The sequence below is a fragment of the Hemiscyllium ocellatum genome, chromosome 1, assembly GCF_020745735.1.
Source record: "Hemiscyllium ocellatum isolate sHemOce1 chromosome 1, sHemOce1.pat.X.cur, whole genome shotgun sequence".
Classification (NCBI taxonomy): domain Eukaryota; kingdom Metazoa; phylum Chordata; class Chondrichthyes; order Orectolobiformes; family Hemiscylliidae; genus Hemiscyllium; species Hemiscyllium ocellatum.
In genome coordinates this window covers 1,088,488-1,109,196 of record NC_083401.1, presented here as the reverse complement: position 1 = coordinate 1,109,196, position 20,709 = coordinate 1,088,488, and the positions used below count along the sequence as shown (strand labels likewise).

Sequence of the window (20,709 nt, the reverse complement as noted above, 5' to 3'; positions counted from 1 at the left end):
CTCTGCTAATATTATCAATGACAAGGCAGACCCCAGACAGAAATCCAACCTCACTGATATTGTTTTGTTTTAATGTGATAGATTCTTACCGAAATACAAGCACTCAATGTTGCACATTCAGTTTTAAGAATAAAACTGTCGTTTTTTCAGCAAACCACTGATCATGAGCTGAATTGCATGAGCCAAATAAATAGTGGTCACAAAAGCAGGTAAGAGGCGTGGATTACTGCTGCGAGTAACTCCCCCCGACTCTCCAAAACCTGTGTACCATCTACAAGAGACAAATCAGGAGTGTGGTGGAATGCTCCCCATTTGTACCTTATAGATAATTGATAAGCTTTGGGGATTCAGGAGGTGAGCCAGTCCCAGTAGTATCCCTGGCCTCTCACCTTCTCTTATCACTCATGGTACTGCTTTAAAAGACATGACCATGACAACAGAAATAGTCACTGATGAAGAACTTGATGAAGGCCTTATGCCAGAAACACTGATTCTCCTTTCCGAGGACGCCGCCTGACCTGCTATGCTTTTCCAGCACCACAGTCTCGACTACAAAAATAGTCTCCTTGATAGAGGGATGAATGATGAGGGAGATATGAGTAACTTTTTGGTCCACAGGATGGTAGGAATCTAGAACTCTCTGCCTGTGAGAGTGAGAAATGTAGAAACCCTCATCATACTGAAGTAGTATTTACATGTGCATTTGGACATCTCTGGCTCTGCGTCAAGTGCCAGGAAATGGGATTAAAATAGTGAGTGATTGTTTTTGCCCAGCATGGACTCGATGGGCCAAGGACATTTCTCCATACTGTAGATCCCTATGAGTCATACAGATGTACAGCACAGAAACAGACCCTTCGGTCCAACCCGTCCATGCCGACCAGATATCCCAAACCAATCTAGTCCCACCTGCCCGCACCCGGCCCATATCCCTCCAAACCCTTCCTATTCATATACCCATCCAAATGCCTCTTCAATGTTGCAATTGTACCAGCCTCCACCACATCCTCTGGCAGCTCATTCCATACACGTACCACCCTCTGTGTGAAAAAGTTGCCCCTTAGGTCTCTTTTATATCTTTCCCCTCTCACCCTAAACCTATGCCCTCTAGTTCTGGACTCCCCCACCCCAGGGAAAAGACTTTGTCTATTTATCCTATCCATGCCCCTCATAATTTTGTAAACCTCTATAAGGTCACCCCTCAGCCTCCGACGCTCCAGGGAAAACAGCAGCAGCCTGTTCAGCCTCTCCCTGCAGCTCAGACCCTCCAACCCTGGCAACATCCTTGTAAATCTTTTCTGAACCCTTTCAAGTTTCACAACATCTTTCCGATAGGAATGAGGAGCAAAGGACTTCTGGGAAGTTATATATTTGTGTGGTTGCGTTACCCGAAACACTACTCGGGTCGTGTCTCCCACCCATCCTCCTCCTCTAACCAAAAAAAAGGTTCTGTGCACCAGATTGGTAAGGTAATGAGTTTTTTTTAAATTCCTTATTTTTCAACAGTCTCTTTGGGAATTTCGAACAGTGGGAATGGAGTTTAGGGCAGTGGAATATTCCTCCTGCAGAATGTGGGATGTGAGGGTCACCACTAGTGTCCCTGCTGACTACATCTGCGGGAAGTGCACTCAACTCCAGCTCCTCGAAAACAGAGTTAGGGAACTGCAGCTGGAGCTGGATGAACTTCGAATCATTTGGGAGGCAGAGGGGGTTATTGAGAGGAGTTACAGGGAGGTAGTCACTTCTCAGGTACAAGAAAAAGGCAGATGGGTTACAGTCACGGGACGGAAAGGGAACCGGCAGGCAGTGCAGGGATCCCCGGTGGCCATTCCTCTCAACAGTATACTGTTTTGGATACTGTTGGGGGTAGGGGGTGGGGAACTTACCAGGGGAACGTAATGGGGCACAAGGCTCTGGCATAGAGTCGGTCCCTGCTGCTCAGAAGGGAAGGGGGAAGAGGAGCAGAACATTAATCATTGGGGACTCCATAGTTAGGGGGACAGATAGGAGGTTCTGTAGGAACGAGAGAGACTTATGGTTGGTGTGTTGCCTCCCAGGTGCCAGGGTTCGTGAGGTCACTGATCGTGTTTTTGGGATCCTTAAGGGGGAGGGGGAGGGGGAGGGGGAGCAGCACCAAGTCGTGGTCCACATAGGCACCAACAACATAGGTAGGAAGATAGATGGGGGATTTAAGGCAGAAATTCAGGGAGTGAGGGTGCAAGACTAGAGCAAGGACAAAGAGAGTTGTTGTCTCTGGTTTGTTGCCTGTGCCACGTGCTAGTGAGGCAAGGAATAGGGAAGAGAGAGGAGTTGAACATGTGGCTACAGGGATGGTGCAGGAGGGAGGGTTTTGGATTCTTGGATAATTGAGGTACTTTCTGGGGTAGGTGGGATCTCTACAAACAGGATGGTCTTCATCTGAACCAGAAGAGCCCCATTGTGGTGGGGTGGGGGGGCGATGTTTGCTAATGCTCTTCAGGGGAGTTCAGACGAATTCAGCAGGGGGATGGGAACTGAAATTGTAGTTCGATGATACAGGAGGTGGAGAGTACCGCAGTTAGATTATACAGGAGGGGGAGAGTACCGCAGTTAGATTATACAGGAGGTGGGGAGTACCGCAGTTAGATTATACAGGAGGTGGGGGGTACCGCAGTTAGATTATACAGGAGGGGGAGAGTACCGCAGTTAGATTATACAGGAGGGGGAGAGTACCGCAGTTAGATTATACAGGAGGGGGAGAGTACCGCAGTTAGATTATACAGGAGGTGGAGAGTACCGCAGTTAGATTATACAGGAGGGGGAGTACCGCAGTTAGATTATACAGGAGGGGGAGAGTACCGCAGTTAGATTATACAGGAGGTGGAGAGTACCGCAGTTAGATTATACAGGAGGTGGGGAGTACCGCAGTTAGATTATACAGGAGGTGGGGAGTACCGCAGTTAGATTATACAGGAGGTGGGGAGTACCGCAGTTAGATTATACAGGAGGGGGAGAGTACCGCAGTTAGATTATACAGGAGGGGGAGAGTACCGCAGTTAGATTATACAGGAGGGGGAGTGTACCGCAGTTAGATTATACAGGAGGTGGGGAGTACCGCAGTTAGATTATACAGGAGGGGGAAGAGTACCGCAGTTAGATTATACAGGAGGGGGAGAGTACCGCAGTTAGATTATACAGGAGGGGGAGAGTACCGCAGTTAGATTATACAGGAGGGGGAGTACCGCAGTTAGATTATACAGGAGGTGGGGAGTACCGCAGTTAGATTATACAGGAGGGGGAGTACCGCAGTTAGATTATACAGGAGGTGGGGAGTACCGCAGTTAGATTATACAGGAGGTGGAGAGTACCGCAGTTAGATTATACAGGAGGTGGGGAGTACCGCAGTTAGATTATACAGGAGGTGGGGAGTACCGCAGTTCGATTATACAGGAGGTGGGGAGTACCGCAGTTAGATTATACAGGAGGGGGAGAGTACCGCAGTTAGATTATACAGGAGGTGGGGAGTACCGCAGTTAGATTATACAGGAGGTGGGGTGTACCGCAGTTAGATTATACAGGAGGGGGAGAGTACCGCAGTTAGATTATACAGGAGGTGGGGAGTACCGCAGTTAGATTATACAGGAGGGGGAGAGTACCGCAGTTAGATTATACAGGAGGGGGAGAGTACCGCAGTTAGATTATACAGGAGGGGGAGTGTACCGCAGTTAGATTATACAGGAGGGGGAGTACCGCAGTTAGATTATACAGGAGGTGGAGAGTACCGCAGTTCGATTATACAGGAGGTGGAGAGTACCGCAGTTAGATTATACAGGAGGTGGAGAGTACCGCAGTTAGATTAGATTAGATTAGATTAGATTAGATTAGATTACTTACAGTGTGGAAACAGGCCCTTCGGCCCAACAAGTCCACACCGACCCGCCGAAGCGACAACCCACCCATACCCCTACATATACCCCTTACCTAACACTACAGGCAATTTAGCATGGCCAATTCACCTGACCCGCACATCTTTGGACTGTGGGAGGAAACCGGAGCACCCGGAGGAAACCCACGCAGACACGGGGAGAACGTGCAAACTCCACACAGTCAGTCGCCTGAGGCGGGAATTGAACCCAGGTCCCTGGCGCTGTGAGGCAGCAGTGCTAACCACTGTGCCACCGTGCCGCCCATAATTATACAGGAGGTGGGGAGTACCGCAGTTCGATTATACAGGAGGTGGAGAGTACCGCAGTTAGATTATACAGGAGGGGGAGTGTACCGCAGTTAGATTATACAGGAGGTGGGGAGTACCGCAGTTAGATTATACAGGAGGGGGAGTGTACCGCAGTTAGATTATACAGGAGGTGGGGAGTACCGCAGTTAGATTATACAGGAGGGGGTGAGTACCGCAGTTAGATTATACAGGAGGGGGAGAGTACCGCAGTTAGATTATACAGGAGGTGGGGTGTACCGCAGTTAGATTATACAGGAGGGGGAGAGTACCGCAGTTAGATTATACAGGAGGGGGAGAGTACCGCAGTTAGATTATACAGGATGTGGAGAGTACCGCAGTTAGATTATACAGGAGGGGGAGAGTACCGCAGTTAGATTATACAGGAGGGGGAGAGTACCGCAGTTAGATTATACAGGAGGGGGAGAGTACCGCAGTTAGATTATACAGGAGGTGGGGAGTACCGCAGTTAGATTATACAGGAGGTGGAGAGTACCGCAGTTAGATTATACAGGAGGTGGGGAGTACCGCAGTTAGATTATACAGGAGGTGGGGAGTACCGCAGTTAGATTATACAGGAGGTGGGGAGTACCGCAGTTAGATTATACAGGAGGGGGAGAGTACCGCAGTTAGATTATACAGGAGGTGGGGTGTACCGCAGTTAGATTATACAGGAGGGGGAGAGTACCGCAGTTAGATTATACAGGAGGGGGAGAGTACCGCAGTTAGATTATACAGGAGGTGGGGAGTACCGCAGTTAGATTATACAGGAGGGGGAGTGTACCGCAGTTAGATTATACAGGAGGTGAAGAGTACCGCAGTTAGATTATACAGGATGTGGAGAGTACCGCAGTTAGATTATACAGGAGGGGGAGTGTACCGCAGTTAGATTATACAGGATGTGGAGAGTACCGCAGTTAGATTATACAGGAGGTGAAGAGTACCGCAGTTAGATTATACAGGATGTGGAGAGTACCGCAGTTAGATTATACAGGAGGGGGAGTGTACCGCAGTTAGATTATACAGGAGGTGGGGAGTACCGCAGTTAGATTATACAGGATGTGGAGAGTACCGCAGTTAGATTATACAGGAGGGGGAGTGTACCGCAGTTAGATTATACAGGAGGTGGGGAGTACCGCAGTTAGATTATACAGGAGGTGGGGAGTACCGCAGTTAGATTATACAGGAGGGGGAGAGTACCGCAGTTAGATTATACAGGAGGTGGGGAGTACCGCAGTTAGATTATACAGGAGGTGGGGAGTACCGCAGTTAGATTATACAGGAAGTGGAGAGTACCGCAGTTAGATTATACAGGAGGGGGAGAGTACCGCAGTTAGATTATACAGGAGGGGGAGAGTACCGCAGTTAGATTATACAGGAGGGGGAGAGTACCGCAGTTAGATTATACAGGAGGGGGAGAGTACCGCAGTTAGATTATACAGGAGGTGGGGAGTACCGCAGTTAGATTATACAGGAGGGGGAGAGTACCGCAGTTAGATTATACAGGAGTGGGAGAGTACCGCAGTTAGATTATAGAGGAGGTGGGGTGTACCGCAGTCAGAACTAAGATTTCAAGATTGCAAGGAAGCACCACCAAGCGAACAGTTGGTTTGAAGTGTGCTCCTTTAACACCAGCAGTATCCGGAATGCGGTGGGTGAACTTGCAGCATGGGTTGGGGTGTTGACGTTGATGTTGTCGCTATTTCGGAGACATGGGTAGAGCACGGACACGATGGTTATTGCAGGGTCCAAGGTTTACAGTAAGATCAGAGAAGATGGTAAAAGGGGGGGAGGTGTGGCACTGTTAGTCAAGGACAGTATTATGGTTGCAGAAAAGAAGTTTGGTGACTCGTCAACTGAGGTAGTAGGGCTGAGATTAGAAACAGGAAAGGAGAGGTCACCCTGTTGGGAGTTTTCTATAGGCCTCTGAATAGTTCCAGAGATGTAGAGGTAAGGATAGCAAAGATGATTCTCAATAGGAGTGAGAGAGACAGGGTAGTTGTCATGGGGGACGTCAACTTTCTAAATATTGACTGGGAACATTATATTACAAGTACTACAGATGGGTCAGGTTTTGTCCAGTGTGTGCAGGAGGGCTTCCTGACACAGTATGTAGACAGGCTGACAAGGGGTGAAGCCACTTTAGATTTGGTACTGGGTAACGAGCCTGGCCAGGTGTTAGACTTGGAAGTAGGTGAGCACTTTGGTGATCGCGGTCACAGTTCTGTTATGTTTACTTTAGTGATAGAAAGGGATAGGTGTATACCACTGGGCAAGAGTTACAGCTGGGGGAAAGGCAATTACGATGCAATTAGGCAAGATTTAGGAATCATAGGATGGGGAAGGAAACTGCAGGGGATGGGCACATTAGAAATGTGGAGCTTATTCAAGGAAAAGTGTGTCCTCGATAAGTATGTACCTGTCAGGCAGGGAGGGAGCTGTAGAGCGCGGGAGCCGTGGTTTATGAAGGAAGTGGAATCTCTGGTCAAGAGGAAAAAGTCAGGATGAGATGTGAAGGCTCAGTTAGGGCGCTTGAGGGTTACAAGGTAGCCAGGAAAGACCTAAAGAGAGAGCTCAGAAGAGCTGGGAGGAGACATGAGAAGCTGTTGGTGGATAGGGTCAGGGTAAACCCTAAGGCTTTCTATAGGTATTTAAGGAATAAAAGAATGACGAGAGTAAGATTAGGGCCAATCAAGGATAGTAGTGGGAAGTTGTGTATGGAGTCAGAGGAGATAGGGGAAGCACTAAATGAATATTTTTCGACAGTATTCACTCTAGAAAATGACAATGTTGTCGAGGAGAATACAGAGATACAGGCTACCAGACTAGGTGGGATTGAGGTTCACAAGAAAGAGGTATTAGAAACCCTGCAGAGTGTGAAAATAGATCAGTTCCCTGGGCTGGATGGGATTTATTCTAGGATCCTCTGGGAAGCCAGGGAGGAGATTGCCGAGCCTTTGGCATTGATCTTTAAATCGTCATTGTCTACAGGAATAGTGCCAGAAGACTGGAGGATAGCAAATGTGGTTCCCCTGTTCAAGAAGGGGAGTAGAGACAACCCTGGTAATTATAGACCAGTGAGCCTTACTTCAGTTGTTGGTAAAGTGTTGGGAAAGGTTATAAGAGATAGGATTTATAATCATCTAGAAAAGAATAATTTGATTCGGGATAGTCAGCATGGCTTTGGGAAGGGTAGGTCGTGCCTCACAAACCTTACTGAGTTCTTTGAGAAGGTGACCAAACAGGTAGATGAGAGTAGACCAGTTGATGTGGTGTATATGGATTTCAGCAAGGCGTTCGATAAGGTTCCCCACAGTAGGATATTGTACAAAATGCGGGAGAATAGGATTGTGGGAGATATAGCAGTTTGGATCAGTAATTGGCTTGCTGAAAGAAGGCAGAGGGTGGTGGGTGATGGGAAATGTTCATCCTGGAGTCCAGGTACTAGCAGCGTACCGCAAGGGTCAGTGTTGGGTCCACTGCTGTTCGTCATTGTTATAAACGATCTGGATGAGGGCGTAGAAGGGTGGGTTAGTAAATTTGCAGACGACACTAAGGTCGGTGGAGTTGTGGATAGTGACGAAGGATGTTGTAGGTTACAGAGAGACATAGATAAGCTGCAGAGCTGGGCTGAGAGGTGGCAAATGGAGTTTAATGCGGACAAGTTTTCCTTTTTAAAAAAAAGCGGTAGCAGACCCGGAAGGCGCGCTAGGTTACCTGGGTAAGGTTTTTTTTTCTCCCCTTATTTAAAGGCGGGCTCCGAGTTTTAGGCCTCAGTCTCTCGGAAGACTTCGCGACGACTGGTGGGTAAGTTTGGTCGCTTATTTAATAGTTGTAAATTTAAAGTTTTCCTTTTTAAAAAAAAGCGGTAGCAGACCCGGAAGGCGCGCTAGGTTACCTGGGTAAGGTTTTTTTTTCTCCCCTTATTTAAAGGCGTAGGCGAGTCACCCGAGGCACTACACGAGTAGTGCCTCCCACCCTTCCACCTCCTCTAACCTAATAATAAGACCAATTGTGACTAGCGGGTAAGTGCTGCATTTTCCTTGTTTGTTTCTTTAGATTTAGTTGGTTTTTGTTGTTTTTTTTTAAGGAAAGCTTACTTTTAGAGGGATGGCAGTGCAGAGAGGGCAATGTTCCTCTTGCAACATGTATGAGGTGAGGGAAGCCATTAGCGTCCCTGCTGAGTACACTTGCAAGAAGTGCACCCATCTCCAGCTCCTCCAAACCCGTGTTAGGGAACTGGAGCTGGAGTTGGATGAACTGCGGATCATTCGGGAGGCAGAGGAGGTCATAGATCGGAGCTTTAGGCAAGTAGTTACTCCGAAAGTTCAAGATAGATGGGTGACAGTGAGGGGGAGTGGGAGGAGGAAGCCAGTGCAGGGACCCCCTGCGGTCATTCCCCTCAAGAACAAGTATACCGTTTTGGATACTTGTGGGGGGGATGACTTACCAGGGGCAAGCAACGAGGTTCAGGCCTCTGGCACGGAGCCTGGCCCCGTTGCTCAGAAGGGTAGGGTGGAGAAAGGTAGAGCAATAGTTCTTGGGGACTCGATAGTGAGGGGTACAGACAGACGGTTTTGTGGGGGCGACAGGGACTCACGTTTGGTATGTTGCCTCCCAGGTGCAAGGGTACGTGATGTCTCTGATCGTGTTTTCCGGGTCCTTAAGGGGGAGGGGGAGCAGCCCCAGATCGTGGTCCACGTTGGCACCAACGATATAGGTAGGAAGAGGGGTGAGGATGTCAGACAGGCTTTCAGGGAGCTAGGTTGGAAGCTCAGAGTTAGAACAAACAGAGTTGTAGTCTCTGGTTTGTTACCCGTGCCACGTGATAGAGAGTCAAGGAATAGGGAGAGAGAGCAGTTAAATGCGTGGCTACAGGGATGGTGCAGGAGGGAGGGATTCCGGTTTCTGGACAACTGGGGTCCTTTCTGGGGAAGGTGGGACCTCTATAAAAAGGATGGGCTACACCTGAACCTGAGGGGCACCAGTGTCCTTGGGGGGAGGTTTGCTAGTGCTCTTTGGGAGGGTTTAAACTAACTCTGCAAGGGCATGGGAACCAGGACTGTAGCTTTAGGGTACAGGACCTTGAGTGTAGGGAGGTTATGAATAATGCAGCGATCTCTAAGGAGGGTGCCTGTAACCAGAAAGGAGGATTGAAGTGTGTATACTTCAATGCCAGAAGTATAAGGAATAAGGTAGGTGAACTTGCAGCGTGGGTTGGTACCTGGGACTTCGATGTTGTGGCCATTACAGAGACGTGGGTAGAACAGGGACAAGAATGGCTGTTGCACGTTCCAGGGTTCAAATTTTTTTTTTTTTTTAGATTAGATTTACAGTGTGGAAACAGGCCCTTCGGCCCAACAAGTCCACACCGACCCGTCGAAGCGAAACCCACCCATACCCCTACATTTACTCCTTACCTAACACTATGGGCAATTTAGCATGGTCAATTCACCTAACCCGCACATCTTTGGACTGTGGGAGGAAACCGGAGCACCCGGAGGAAACCCACGCTGACACGGGGAGAACGTGCAAACTCCCCACAGTCAGTCGCCTGAGTCGGGAATTGAACCCGGGTCTCCGGCGCTGTGAGGCAGCAGTGCTAACCACTGTGCCACCGTGCCGCCTACTAAAACTAAATGTTTTAGTAGGATCAGACATGGGGGTAAAAAAGGGGGAGGCGTGGCATTACTTGTCAAAGACAGTATCACAGCAGTGGAATGGACGATGGAAGAGGACTTGCCATCTGAGGTAGCTTGGGCTGAGGTTAGAAATAGGAAAGGTGAGGTCACCCTGTTAGGTGTTTTCTACAGGCCTCCTAATAGTCCTAGAGAAGTAGAGGATAATATTGCGAGGATGATTCAGGAAAAGAGTGAAGGTAGCAGGGTGGTTGTTATGGGGGACTTTAACTTCCCAGATATTGACTGGGAGAGCTATAGCTCGAGTTCATTAGATGGGTCGGTGTTTGTACAATGTGTGCAGGAGGGTTTCCTGACACAATATGTCGACAGGCCAACAAGAGGGGAGGCTATATTGGATTTGGTTCTAGGTAATGAACCAGGCCAGGTGTTAGACTTGGAGGTAGGTGAGCACTTCGGGGACAGTGACCACAACTTGGTGACTTTTACTTTAGTGATGGAGAGGGATAATCGTGCGCCGCAGGGCAAGAGCTATAGCTGGGGGCAGGGAAATTATGATGCAGTGAGGCATGACTTAGGATGTGTGGATTGGAAAAACAGGCTTCAAGAGAAGAACACTAATGAGATGTGGGGATTGTTCAAGGAGCAGCTACTGCGTGTCCTCGATAGGTATGTACCAGTCAGGCATGGTGTAAAGGGCCTTGTGAGGCAGCCGTGGTTTAGTAAGGAATTGGAGTCCCTTGTGAAAGGGAAGAAGGCGGCATATGTAAAGATGAGGCGTGAAGGTTCAGTAGGGGCGATTGAGAGTTATAAGGTAGCCAGGAAGGAGCTAAAGAGGGAGCTAAGAAAAGCGAGAAGGGGACATGAAAAGTCTTTAGCTGGTAGGATTAGGGAAAACCCAAAGGCTTTCTATAGGTATGTCAAGAATAAAAGGATGACTAGGGTAGGTATCGGTCCAGTCAAGGATAGTAGTGGGAAGTTGTGTGTGGAGGCGGAGGAGATTGGAGAGACATTAAATCAGTACTTTTCATCAGTATTCACTCAGGAACAGGACACTGTTGCTGATGTGAATATGGAATCACAAATAATTAGAATGGATGCCCTGGAAATATGCAGGGAAGAGGTTTTGGGAATATTGGAAAGGATGAATATAGATAAGTCTCCTGGGCCTGATGGCATTTACCCCAGGATCCTATGGGAAGCTAGGGAGGAGATAGCAGAGCCATTGGCCTGGATTTTTATGTCGTCATTGTCAACGGGAATAGTACCAGAGGACTGGAGGATAGCGAATGTGGTCCCATTGTTCAAGAAAGGGAGTAGGGATAGCCCTAGTAACTATAGGCCAGTGAGTCTGACTTCAGTGGTGGGCAAAGTCTTAGAGAGAATGGTAAGGGATAAGATTTATGAACATCTGGGTAGGAATAACGTGATCAGGGATAGCCAGCATGGTTTTGTGAAGGGCAGGTCGTGCCTCACAAACCTTATTGAGTTCTTTGAGAAGGTGACTAAGGAAGTGGACGAGGGTAAAGCAGTAGATGTTGTGTATATGGATTTTAGTAAGGCGTTCGATAAGGTTCCCCATGGTAGGCTAATGCTAAAACTTCAGAGGTATGGCATTGAGGATACATTAGAGGTTTGGATTAGGAATTGGCTGGCTGGAAGGAGACAGAGGGTAGTAGTTGATGGATTATGTTCATCTTGGAGCGCAGTTACTAGCGGTGTACCACAAGGATCTGTTTTGGGACCATTGCTTTTTGTTATCTTTATAAATGATCTAGAGGAAGGACTTGAAAGCTGGGTAAGCAAGTTTGCGGATGACACGAAAGTCGGTGGAGTTGTGGATAGTGAGGAAGGAAGTGGTAGGTTACAGCGGGATATAGATAAGTTGCAGAGCTGGGCGGAAATGTGGCAAATGGAATTCAATGTAGCTAAGTGCGAAGTCGTTCACTTTGGTAGGAATAACAAGATGATGGATTACTGGGCTAATGGTAGGCTACTTGGTAGTGTGGATGAGCAGAGGGATCTTGGTGTCTATGTACAGAGATCTCTGAAAGTTGCCACCCAGGTAAATAGTGCTGTGAGGAAGGCATATGGTGTACTGGGCTTTATTGGCAGAGGAATTGAGTTCCGGAGTCCTGAGGTCATGTTGCAGTTGTATAAGACTCTGGTGAGGCCTCATCTGGAGTATTGTGTGCAGTTTTGGTCGCCATACTATAGGAAGGATGTGGAGGCATTGGAACGAGTGCAGAGGAGGTTTACCAGGATGTTGCCTGGAATGGTAGGAAGATCGTATGAGGAAAGGCTGAGGCACTTGGGGTTGTTCTCATTGGAGAAGAGGAGGTTTAGGGGAGATCTGATAGAAGTGTACAAGATGATTAGGGGTTTAGATAGGGTAGATACTAAGAACCTTTTACCGCTAATGGAGTCAGGTGTTACTAGGGGACATAGCTTTAAATTAAGGGGTGGTAGGTATAGGACAGATGTTAGGGGTAGATTCTTCACACAGCGGGTTGTGAGTTCATGGAATGCCCTGCCCGTATCAGTGGTGAACTCTCCTTCTTTATGTTCATTTAAGCGGGCATTGGATAGGCATTTGGAAGTTATTGGGCTAGTATAGGTTAGGTAGGACTCGGTCGGCGCAACATCGAGGGCCGAAGGGCCTGTACTGCGCTGTATCCTTCTATGTTCTATGTTCTAAGTGTGAGGTGATTCACTTTGGACGGAGTAACCGGAATGCAAAGTACTGGGCTAATGGTAAGATTCTTGGTAGTGTAGATGAGCAGAGAGATCTCGGTGTCCAGGTACACAGATCCCTGAAAGTTGCCACCCAGGTTGTCAGGGTTGTAAAGAAGGCATTCAGTGTTTTAGCTTTTATTAATAGAGGGATTGAGTTCCGGAGCCATGAGGTTATGCTGCAGCTGTACAAAACTCTGGTGTGGCCGCACTTGGAGTATTGTGTACAGTTCTGGTTACCACATTATAAGAACGATGTGGAAGCTTTGGAAAGGGTGCAGAGGAGATTTACTGGGATGTTGCCTGGTATGGAGGGAAGGTCTTACGAGGAAAGGCTGAGGGACTTGAGGCTGTTCTCGTTGGAGAGAAGAAGGTTGAGAGGTGACTTAATAGAGACATATAAGATAATCAGAGGGTTAGATAGGGTGGACAGGGAGAGCCTTTTTCCAAGTATGGGGACAGCGAGCACAAGGGGGCATAGCTTTAAATTGAGGGGTGATAGATATAGGACAGATGTCAGAGGTAGTTTCTTCACTCAGAGAGTAGTAAGGGTATGGAATGCTTTGCCTGCAACGGTAGTAGATTCGTCACCTTTAAGTACATTTAAGTCATCATTGGACAGGTGTGTGGACATACATGGAATAGTGTAGGTTAGATGGGCTTCAGGTTGGTATGACAGGTCGGTGCAACATCGAGGGCCGAAGGGCCTGTACTGCGCTGTAATGTTCTATGTTCTATGAGACTAGAATTGTAATATTCCAACAGTGGCCTAACCAATGTCCTGTATAGCCGCAACATGACCTCTCAACTCCTGTACACAATACTCTGACCAATAAAGGAGAGCATACCAAACGCCTTCTTCACTATCCTATCTACCTGAGACTCCACTTTCAAGGAGCTATGAACCTGCACTCCAAGGTCTCTTTGTTCAGCAACACTCCCTAGGACCTTACCATTAAGTGTAAAAGTCCTGCTAAGATTTGCTTTCCCAAAATGCAGCACCTCGCATTTATCTGAATTAAACTCCATCTGCCACTTCTCAGCCCATTGGCCCATCTGGTCAAGATCCTGTTGTAATCTGAGGTAACCCTCTTCGCTGTCCACTACCCCTCCAATTTTGGTGTCATCTGCAAACTTATTAACTGTACCTCTTATGCTCGCATCCAAATCATTTATGTAAATGACAAAAAGTAGAGGACCCAGCACCGATCCCTATGGCACGCCACTGGTCACAGGCCTCCAGTCTGAAAAACAACCCTCCACCACCACCCTCTGTCTTCTACCTTTGAGCCAGTTCTGTATCCAAATGGCTGGTTCTCCCTGTATTCCATGAGATCTAACCTTGCTAACCAGTCTCCCATGGGGAACCTTGTCGAAAGCCTTACTGAAGTCCATATAGATCACATCTACCACTCCACACTCATCAATTTTCCTTGTTATTTCTTCAAAACACTCAATCAAGTTTGTGAGACATGATTTCCCACCCACAAAGCCATGTTGACTATCCCGAATCAGTCCTTGCCTTTCCAAATACATGTACGTCCTGTCCCTCAGGATTCCCTCCAACAACTTGCCCACCACCGAGGTCAGGCTCACCGGTCTATAGTTCCCTGGCTTGTCCTTACCATCCTTATGACAGGCTTGTATCCACTGGATAAAAAAAAAGGTAATTTCATGTGCAGTGGTGAAAATCATGAGTTGCTCATTAGAAAAAAGGAGATGAATTTTTATTTCTCTCAGCAGATCAAGAGTTTTGGAACTCCTTTCCTGATAAGACGGTAGAGGCAGAGACCGAGGTCGATTCTTGATACGTGAGGATTTCAGGAATGTGGAGTAATGAGATGTAACAAAATTGAACATAATTTTATTGACCTTTTATCTCAGCCTGCTTGGCTCTCTCTCTCTTATTCCTGATGAAGGGCTTATGCTCGAAACGTCGAATTCTCTATTCCTGAGATGCTGCCTGGCCTGCTGTGCTTTGACCAGCAACACATTTGCAGCTACATTTTCAAGAGGCCATTTCTGCTCCTCAATCAATAAAATATAAATGACATTAGGACTTAGACATTCAATTCACAAGTGATTTTTTAAATCCAGAATGCCAATTCAAGACAGACCTAAGTCCTAATATTTACAAAGTCTCAAATGTTACGGTTTCCCCCAATCTCACACCTGCAAGCTTCAAACTTACAACCAGGCAGCAGAGAAAACAGGCTCATGGCGTCAGCACATGGTCATTCCTCACAATGTAATAATGGCTTCTAACTTTGAATCATTTTCGTAGACAATGCACACGATTGATGTGACTTTCGACAACAAATCAATCTCTGCCAAAAACAAACCAGAGAATAGCAAGTCTGGGGATCAAGAAATGATTCCTGTCCGGTACAATCAGTCAGGCAGCATCCAAGGAACAGGAGATTCTACGTTTCGGGCATAAGCCCTTCTTCAGGAATCCCTTGAAGCCCTTGAAGAAGGGCTTCTGCCCGAAACGTCGAATTTCCTGCTCCTTGGATGCTGCCTGACCTGCTGCGCTTTTCCAGCAACACATTTTCAGCTCGGATCTCCAGCATCTGCAGACCTCACTTTCTCCTCCCAGTACAACCAGTCATCCCAGCTTCTTAGAGAACATCTGATTTGTCTTCACTGGCAAACATTTGTCTCCACAGAAACTCAGCCACAAATTTGTCCGGAAGCCCAACTTTTTTTCAATCTCCAAAGAACGTCAAGGTAAAATTATAGAGGACAGCAGCAATACATCTCAAATAAAGGACTGATTTAATCATATGTTTTTGCTTCTTGTTATTCTGCTAACAATTGAGTGCATGACTCATCTCTATAATTGATCATTTTCTCTGTGTGTCTATGTACTAAAGGGAATGAGTGTATACTCCACTTTTAAATCCTGGAACGCTGTTTAAATAAACATTTATCTTTCTTACTGATTTGAACTTCAAGAAAGCCTGTCTCATGTCTAACAGTCACAACACTCAAAGGAGTTGAAAATAATCCTATTTGACAACTGAGAAGTGAAGAGGAAGATGAGTCCTCCACCTTTCCCACATCATAACCTCCTTCTTATGGTCTCATTCTCTCTCTCTCTCTCTCTTTTTAATCTCATAGAGTCATACAGGGCAGAAAGAGTCCTTGGGCCCATTGAGTCTGCACCAATTTAACTATCACTAAAAGCACACAAATCCCAATTTCCTGCATTTGCCCCATATTTATCGATGTTATGATTTTTGCAGTGGTCATTCAAAGGTTTTTTTTAAAAGGTTGTAAGATTTCCAGCCTCCACTCCCTTCCAGGCAGTGCATTCCAGATTCCCACCACAATTCTTCCCAAATCCCCTCTGAAATTCCTGTCCCTTACTCAAATATCATGTCCTTTTGTGCTTGACCACTCCACCAAGGGGAATAGATTCCCTCCAGTGTGGAAACAGGCCCTTTGGCCAAACAGGTTCAAACTGACCAGCCAAAGTTTAACCCACCTAGTGACACTTCCCTACATTTACCCCAACTCATGCACCTAACACTACAGGCAATTTAGCATGGCAAATTCACCCTAACCTGCACATCTTTGGATTGTGGGAGGAAACCAGAGCACTCAGAGGAAACCCTCGCAGACACAGGGAGAATGTGCAAACTCCACACAGACAGTCACCCGAGGCTGGAATTGAACCTGGGTCCCTGGCGCTGTGAGGCAGTGCTAACCACTGTGCCCTGCTGCTTCCTATTCACCCTGCCCATACCCCTCATAATCTTATAACACCTCAATCATATCCCCCTCAGTCTTTCTGCTGTCAAACAAAAACATCTGCAGTTCTTTTGTCTCCAAGAAAATAATCAAGCCAATCTGGTCTCTCCTTACAACACAATTTCTGATGAAGCTCCATTGTACCCCTTCTCCTGCTATCATGTCGTTCCCATAGGGAGGTGACCAGAACTGCACACAGTACTGCAGCTGTGGCCTGATCAATGCTCTATATATCTCCAACACTATCTTCTTACTCTTATACTCTGCCACAACTGACAAAAGCAAGTGTTCCTAATGCCTTCACTAACCTGTTTGCATACTTTGCCAACTTCAGGGATGTGTGAATGACTACCTGCCAAGATCCCTGTGCTGTAAAGGTACCCAGTGTCCTGTCATTCATTAAATATTCTCTTATCTTGTTTCTTCTTCCAATGTGTAACACCTTGCAGTTATCAGGGTGAAATACTATCTGCTACTAGCCTGCCCATCTGACCCATCTAGAGCTTCCGGTAACCTACAATCACCTTCTTCGCTACGAACCATTTATATCAATGATATAGCAAACAAGAATGGTCCCAGTACCGATCCTTGTGGCATACCACTGGACACCGGCATCCAGTCGCTGAAATAGCCTTCTACCACTACACTTTCTAGGGCAGTTTCTGATCTGTCTCACCAAGTTTCCCTCAATTCCATGTGCTTTAATCTTTCCAGTTTGCCACGTGGGACCTTGTCAAAATCCACATAAACTACATCAACTACATGAACTTCCCTCATCCACACAATTGAACATAACTTTGAAAGATTCTTACAAATGTATTAGGCATGACCCTTCTCTGATGTAGCCATGCTAACTATCCCTAATTAACCCAAGCTTTTTCAAGTAGATATTACTTTGCTCCTTCAGAGTTTTCTCCAATAGCTTCCCAACCTGGTCTGTCATTTCCTGGTTCATTTCTGCACTTTTCTTAAAAAGCAGAACCACCTAAGCCAATCTCCAGTCCTTTGGCACTTCTCCCTGAGGGGATATAGCTTTAAGTTCAGGGGTGATAGATATAAGACAAATGTCAGAGGGAGTTTCTTTACTCAGTGAGTAGTAGGGGCGTGGAACACACTGCCTGCAGCAGTAGTAGACTCACCAACTTTAAGGGCATTTAAATGGGCATTGAATGGACATATGAATGAGAATGGAATGGTGTAGGTTAGAAGGGCTTCAGATTGGTTCCACAGGTTGGTACAACATTGAGGGCCAAAGGGCCTGTACTGTGGTGGAATGTTCTCTGTTCTCATTTTTAAAAACTTTATTCATAGGATGAGGGTGCTGCTGGCTAGGCCAACATTTATTGCCCATCCCAGAGGGTATCTAAGAGTCAACCACCCTGCTTTGGACTTGTAAACACATATTGCCCAGATCAGGTAAGGATGGCTGCTTCCTTCCCTAAAGGACATGAGTGAACCAGATGGGTTGTTCTGAAAACTGGAAAGAGATTCACAGTCATCATTAGACTCTTAATTCCAGAATTTTATTGAATTGAAATTTCACCATCTGTTGTGATGGCATTCAAACTTGGGTCCCTAGAAGCTTACTTCGGTCTCTTGACGAATAGTCCAGTGATAACACCAGTAACCTATCACCTCCCCTACTGCTGATTGTTATCTAAGGTATGTGCACTTCCCTCTGAAAACATTCGGCCAAATTCCCTCTATTCTCCATAACTTCATGAAGTGAATCCATTGGAACTCACTGCTCAAACTCCGAAAGCATCCTTTGGTGTAAATGTCGTTACTTACCGTCTGACCCTCCGCTGCCTGACCTGAGCTTCCTTCATTCTTTGCAATTCTGACATGTAGGCCATTATGCGAGTGTTGCAGGTCACGAGACCCTTAGCTGCCTCCAGTGCTTGCTCTCTCTGTGTACAGGCTGCCAACAGTTTACACGTCCCATCTCGCATTCGGATTTCATAATCAATCTTCTTTTGGAAATCACTGTCCTGCAAAACATGGGAGTAATCAGGACTTTATCAAAAGCAGGAAAACAAATCATGGCATAGCAGAGGTTCTGTGAGTATCCAGATCAGATTTAAATGAGTGAGCTCTAAGAATGTAAACAGCTAGCCAGAAGATGCTATTTGTTCCAGTTGACGAGCTAAGCACATGTTCCTGAGAGCACAGTGCCCTTGCTGTAGTTTTACAATGAGAGCAGCTGCTGCAACTTGAGTTGTATCACTGAAGTATCACTTATGACATCGGGCCACAACCACCAGACATGAATGTCCCCTCCTAGTTGGGGACCACTTCAGTGGTCAGGAACATTGAGCCTCTGACCTTCAGGTAAGCATCCTCCTTCGAGGTACACAACACAGAATCACTGAGCAGAGACTGAGAGCCACCTTCCATCCCTACGAAGATGGCCTCAACCAGGTCGTGCTTCATGTGACCCCACCACACCGTTCTGCATCTGCCATATCTTCCTTACTGTCCTGTTCTGACACTAACACATTGATAACTTATGACCTCTCTACATTAATTACTTTGAACAGTTTTAGATGATTTATTACATTGGTTAGACCCTTGGCATGTGATTCTTATACCCAGCAGGTTATCCCAGTCATTTGGTTCATCTCCATAGAACATAGAACATTACAGCACAGAACAGGCCCTTCAGCCCTCGATGTTATGCCAACCTGTGAACTAATCTAAGGCAAAAGTCAGGACTGCAGATGCTGGAAACCAGAATTTAGATCAGAGTGGTGCTGGAAATGGAAAGCAGGTCAGGCAGCATCCATGGAGCAGGAAAATCAACGTCGATTTCCCTGCTCCTCGGATGCTGCCTGACCTGCTTTCCATTTCCAGCACCACTTTAATCTAAACTGTGAACTAATCTAAGCCCATCTCCCCGCACTATCCCATCATCATCCATGTGCTTATCTAAGGATGGTTTAAATCTCCCAAATGCGACTGAGTTGACTACATTAGCAGGTAGTGCATTCCACACCCTTACCACTCTCTGCGTAAAGAACCCGCCTCTGACATCTGTCTTAAATCTATCAGTTTGCAGTTGTGCCCTCTCATACACACTGATGTCGTCGTCGTCATCCTAGGAAAAAGACTTTCACTGTCTACCCTATCTAATCCTCTGATCATTTTGTATGTCTCAATCAAGTCCTCTCTTAGCCACCTTCTTGCCAATGAGAACAGGTTCAAGTCTCTCAGCCTTTCCTCATAAGACCTTCCCTCCAGACCAGGCAACATCCTGGTAAATTTCATCTGCACCTTTTCCAATGCTTCCACATCCTTCCCAAAATATGGGGAGCAGAACTGTACACAATATTCCAAGTGTGGCCGCACCAGTGTTTTATATAGTTGCAGCATGATATTGTGGCTCCAGAACTCAATCCCTGTACGAATGAAACCTAACACACTGTATGCCTTCTTAACAGCACTATCCACCTGGGTGGCAACTTTCAGGGATCTATGTACATGGGACTCCAAGATGCCTCTGCACATCCACACTACCAATAATCTTTCCATCGACCCAGTACTCTGCCTTCCTGTTATTCTTCCCAAAGTGCATCACCTCACATTTAGCTGCTTTGAACTCCATTTGCCACCTCTCAGCCCAATTCTGCAGTTTATCCAAGTCCCCCTGCAACCTGTAACATTCTTCCACACTGACCACTACTCCACCGACTTTAGCGTCGTCTGCAAATTTACTAATCCATCCACCTATGTTATGCCTGCGTCTAAGTCATTTATAAAAATGACAAACAGCAGTGGTCCCAAAACAGACCCTTGTGGCACACCACTAGTAACCGGACTCCAGGCTGAATATTTTCCATCAACCACCACTCGCTGCCTCCTTTCAGAAAGCCAGTTTCTAATCCAAACTGCTAAATCACCCTCCATTCCATGCCTCTGCATTTTCTCCCACAGCCTACCATGTGGAACCTTATCAAAGGCTTTACTGAAGTCCATGTATACCACGTCAACTGCCCTACCTTCATCGACATGCTTGGTCATCTCAAAAAGCTCAGAGGTTTGTGAGACACGACCTGTCCTTGATGAAACCACGTTGACTATCTGAAATCAAATTGTTGCTTGCTAGATGATTATAAATCCTATCTCTTATAATCTTTTCCAAAATCTTTCCTATATCAGAAGTAAGGCTCACTGGTCTATAATTACCTGGGACAACTCTGCTGCCCAGGTACTGCTCTCTACTCAAGAGAGCATGGGCACACCATTTGTAATCCTCCAGTCCTCAGGTACTAAACCTGTAGACAATGACGACTCAAATATCAAAGCCATAGGCTCTGCTATCTCCTCCCTAGCTTCCCAGAGAATCCTCAGATAAATCCCATCCGGCCCAGG

General features: G+C 46.6%; 1 protein-coding gene across 4 annotated transcripts in view; it reads right to left on the bottom strand.

Moving 5' to 3' along the window:
- Positions 1-20,709, bottom strand: part of LOC132817393 (rhotekin-like) — a 146,141-nt gene that overhangs the window by 106,234 nt on the left and 19,198 nt on the right. For all 4 annotated transcript variants that reach the window (XR_009644876.1, XM_060827834.1, XM_060827825.1 and 1 more), the window contains exon 2: positions 18,130-18,329. Coding sequence is in view for 3 of the 4 variants with exons in the window: in XM_060827834.1 (XP_060683817.1) it covers positions 18,130-18,329 (200 nt within the window). In the remaining variant the exon portion in view is untranslated. The remainder of the gene's footprint in view (positions 1-18,129; positions 18,330-20,709) is intronic.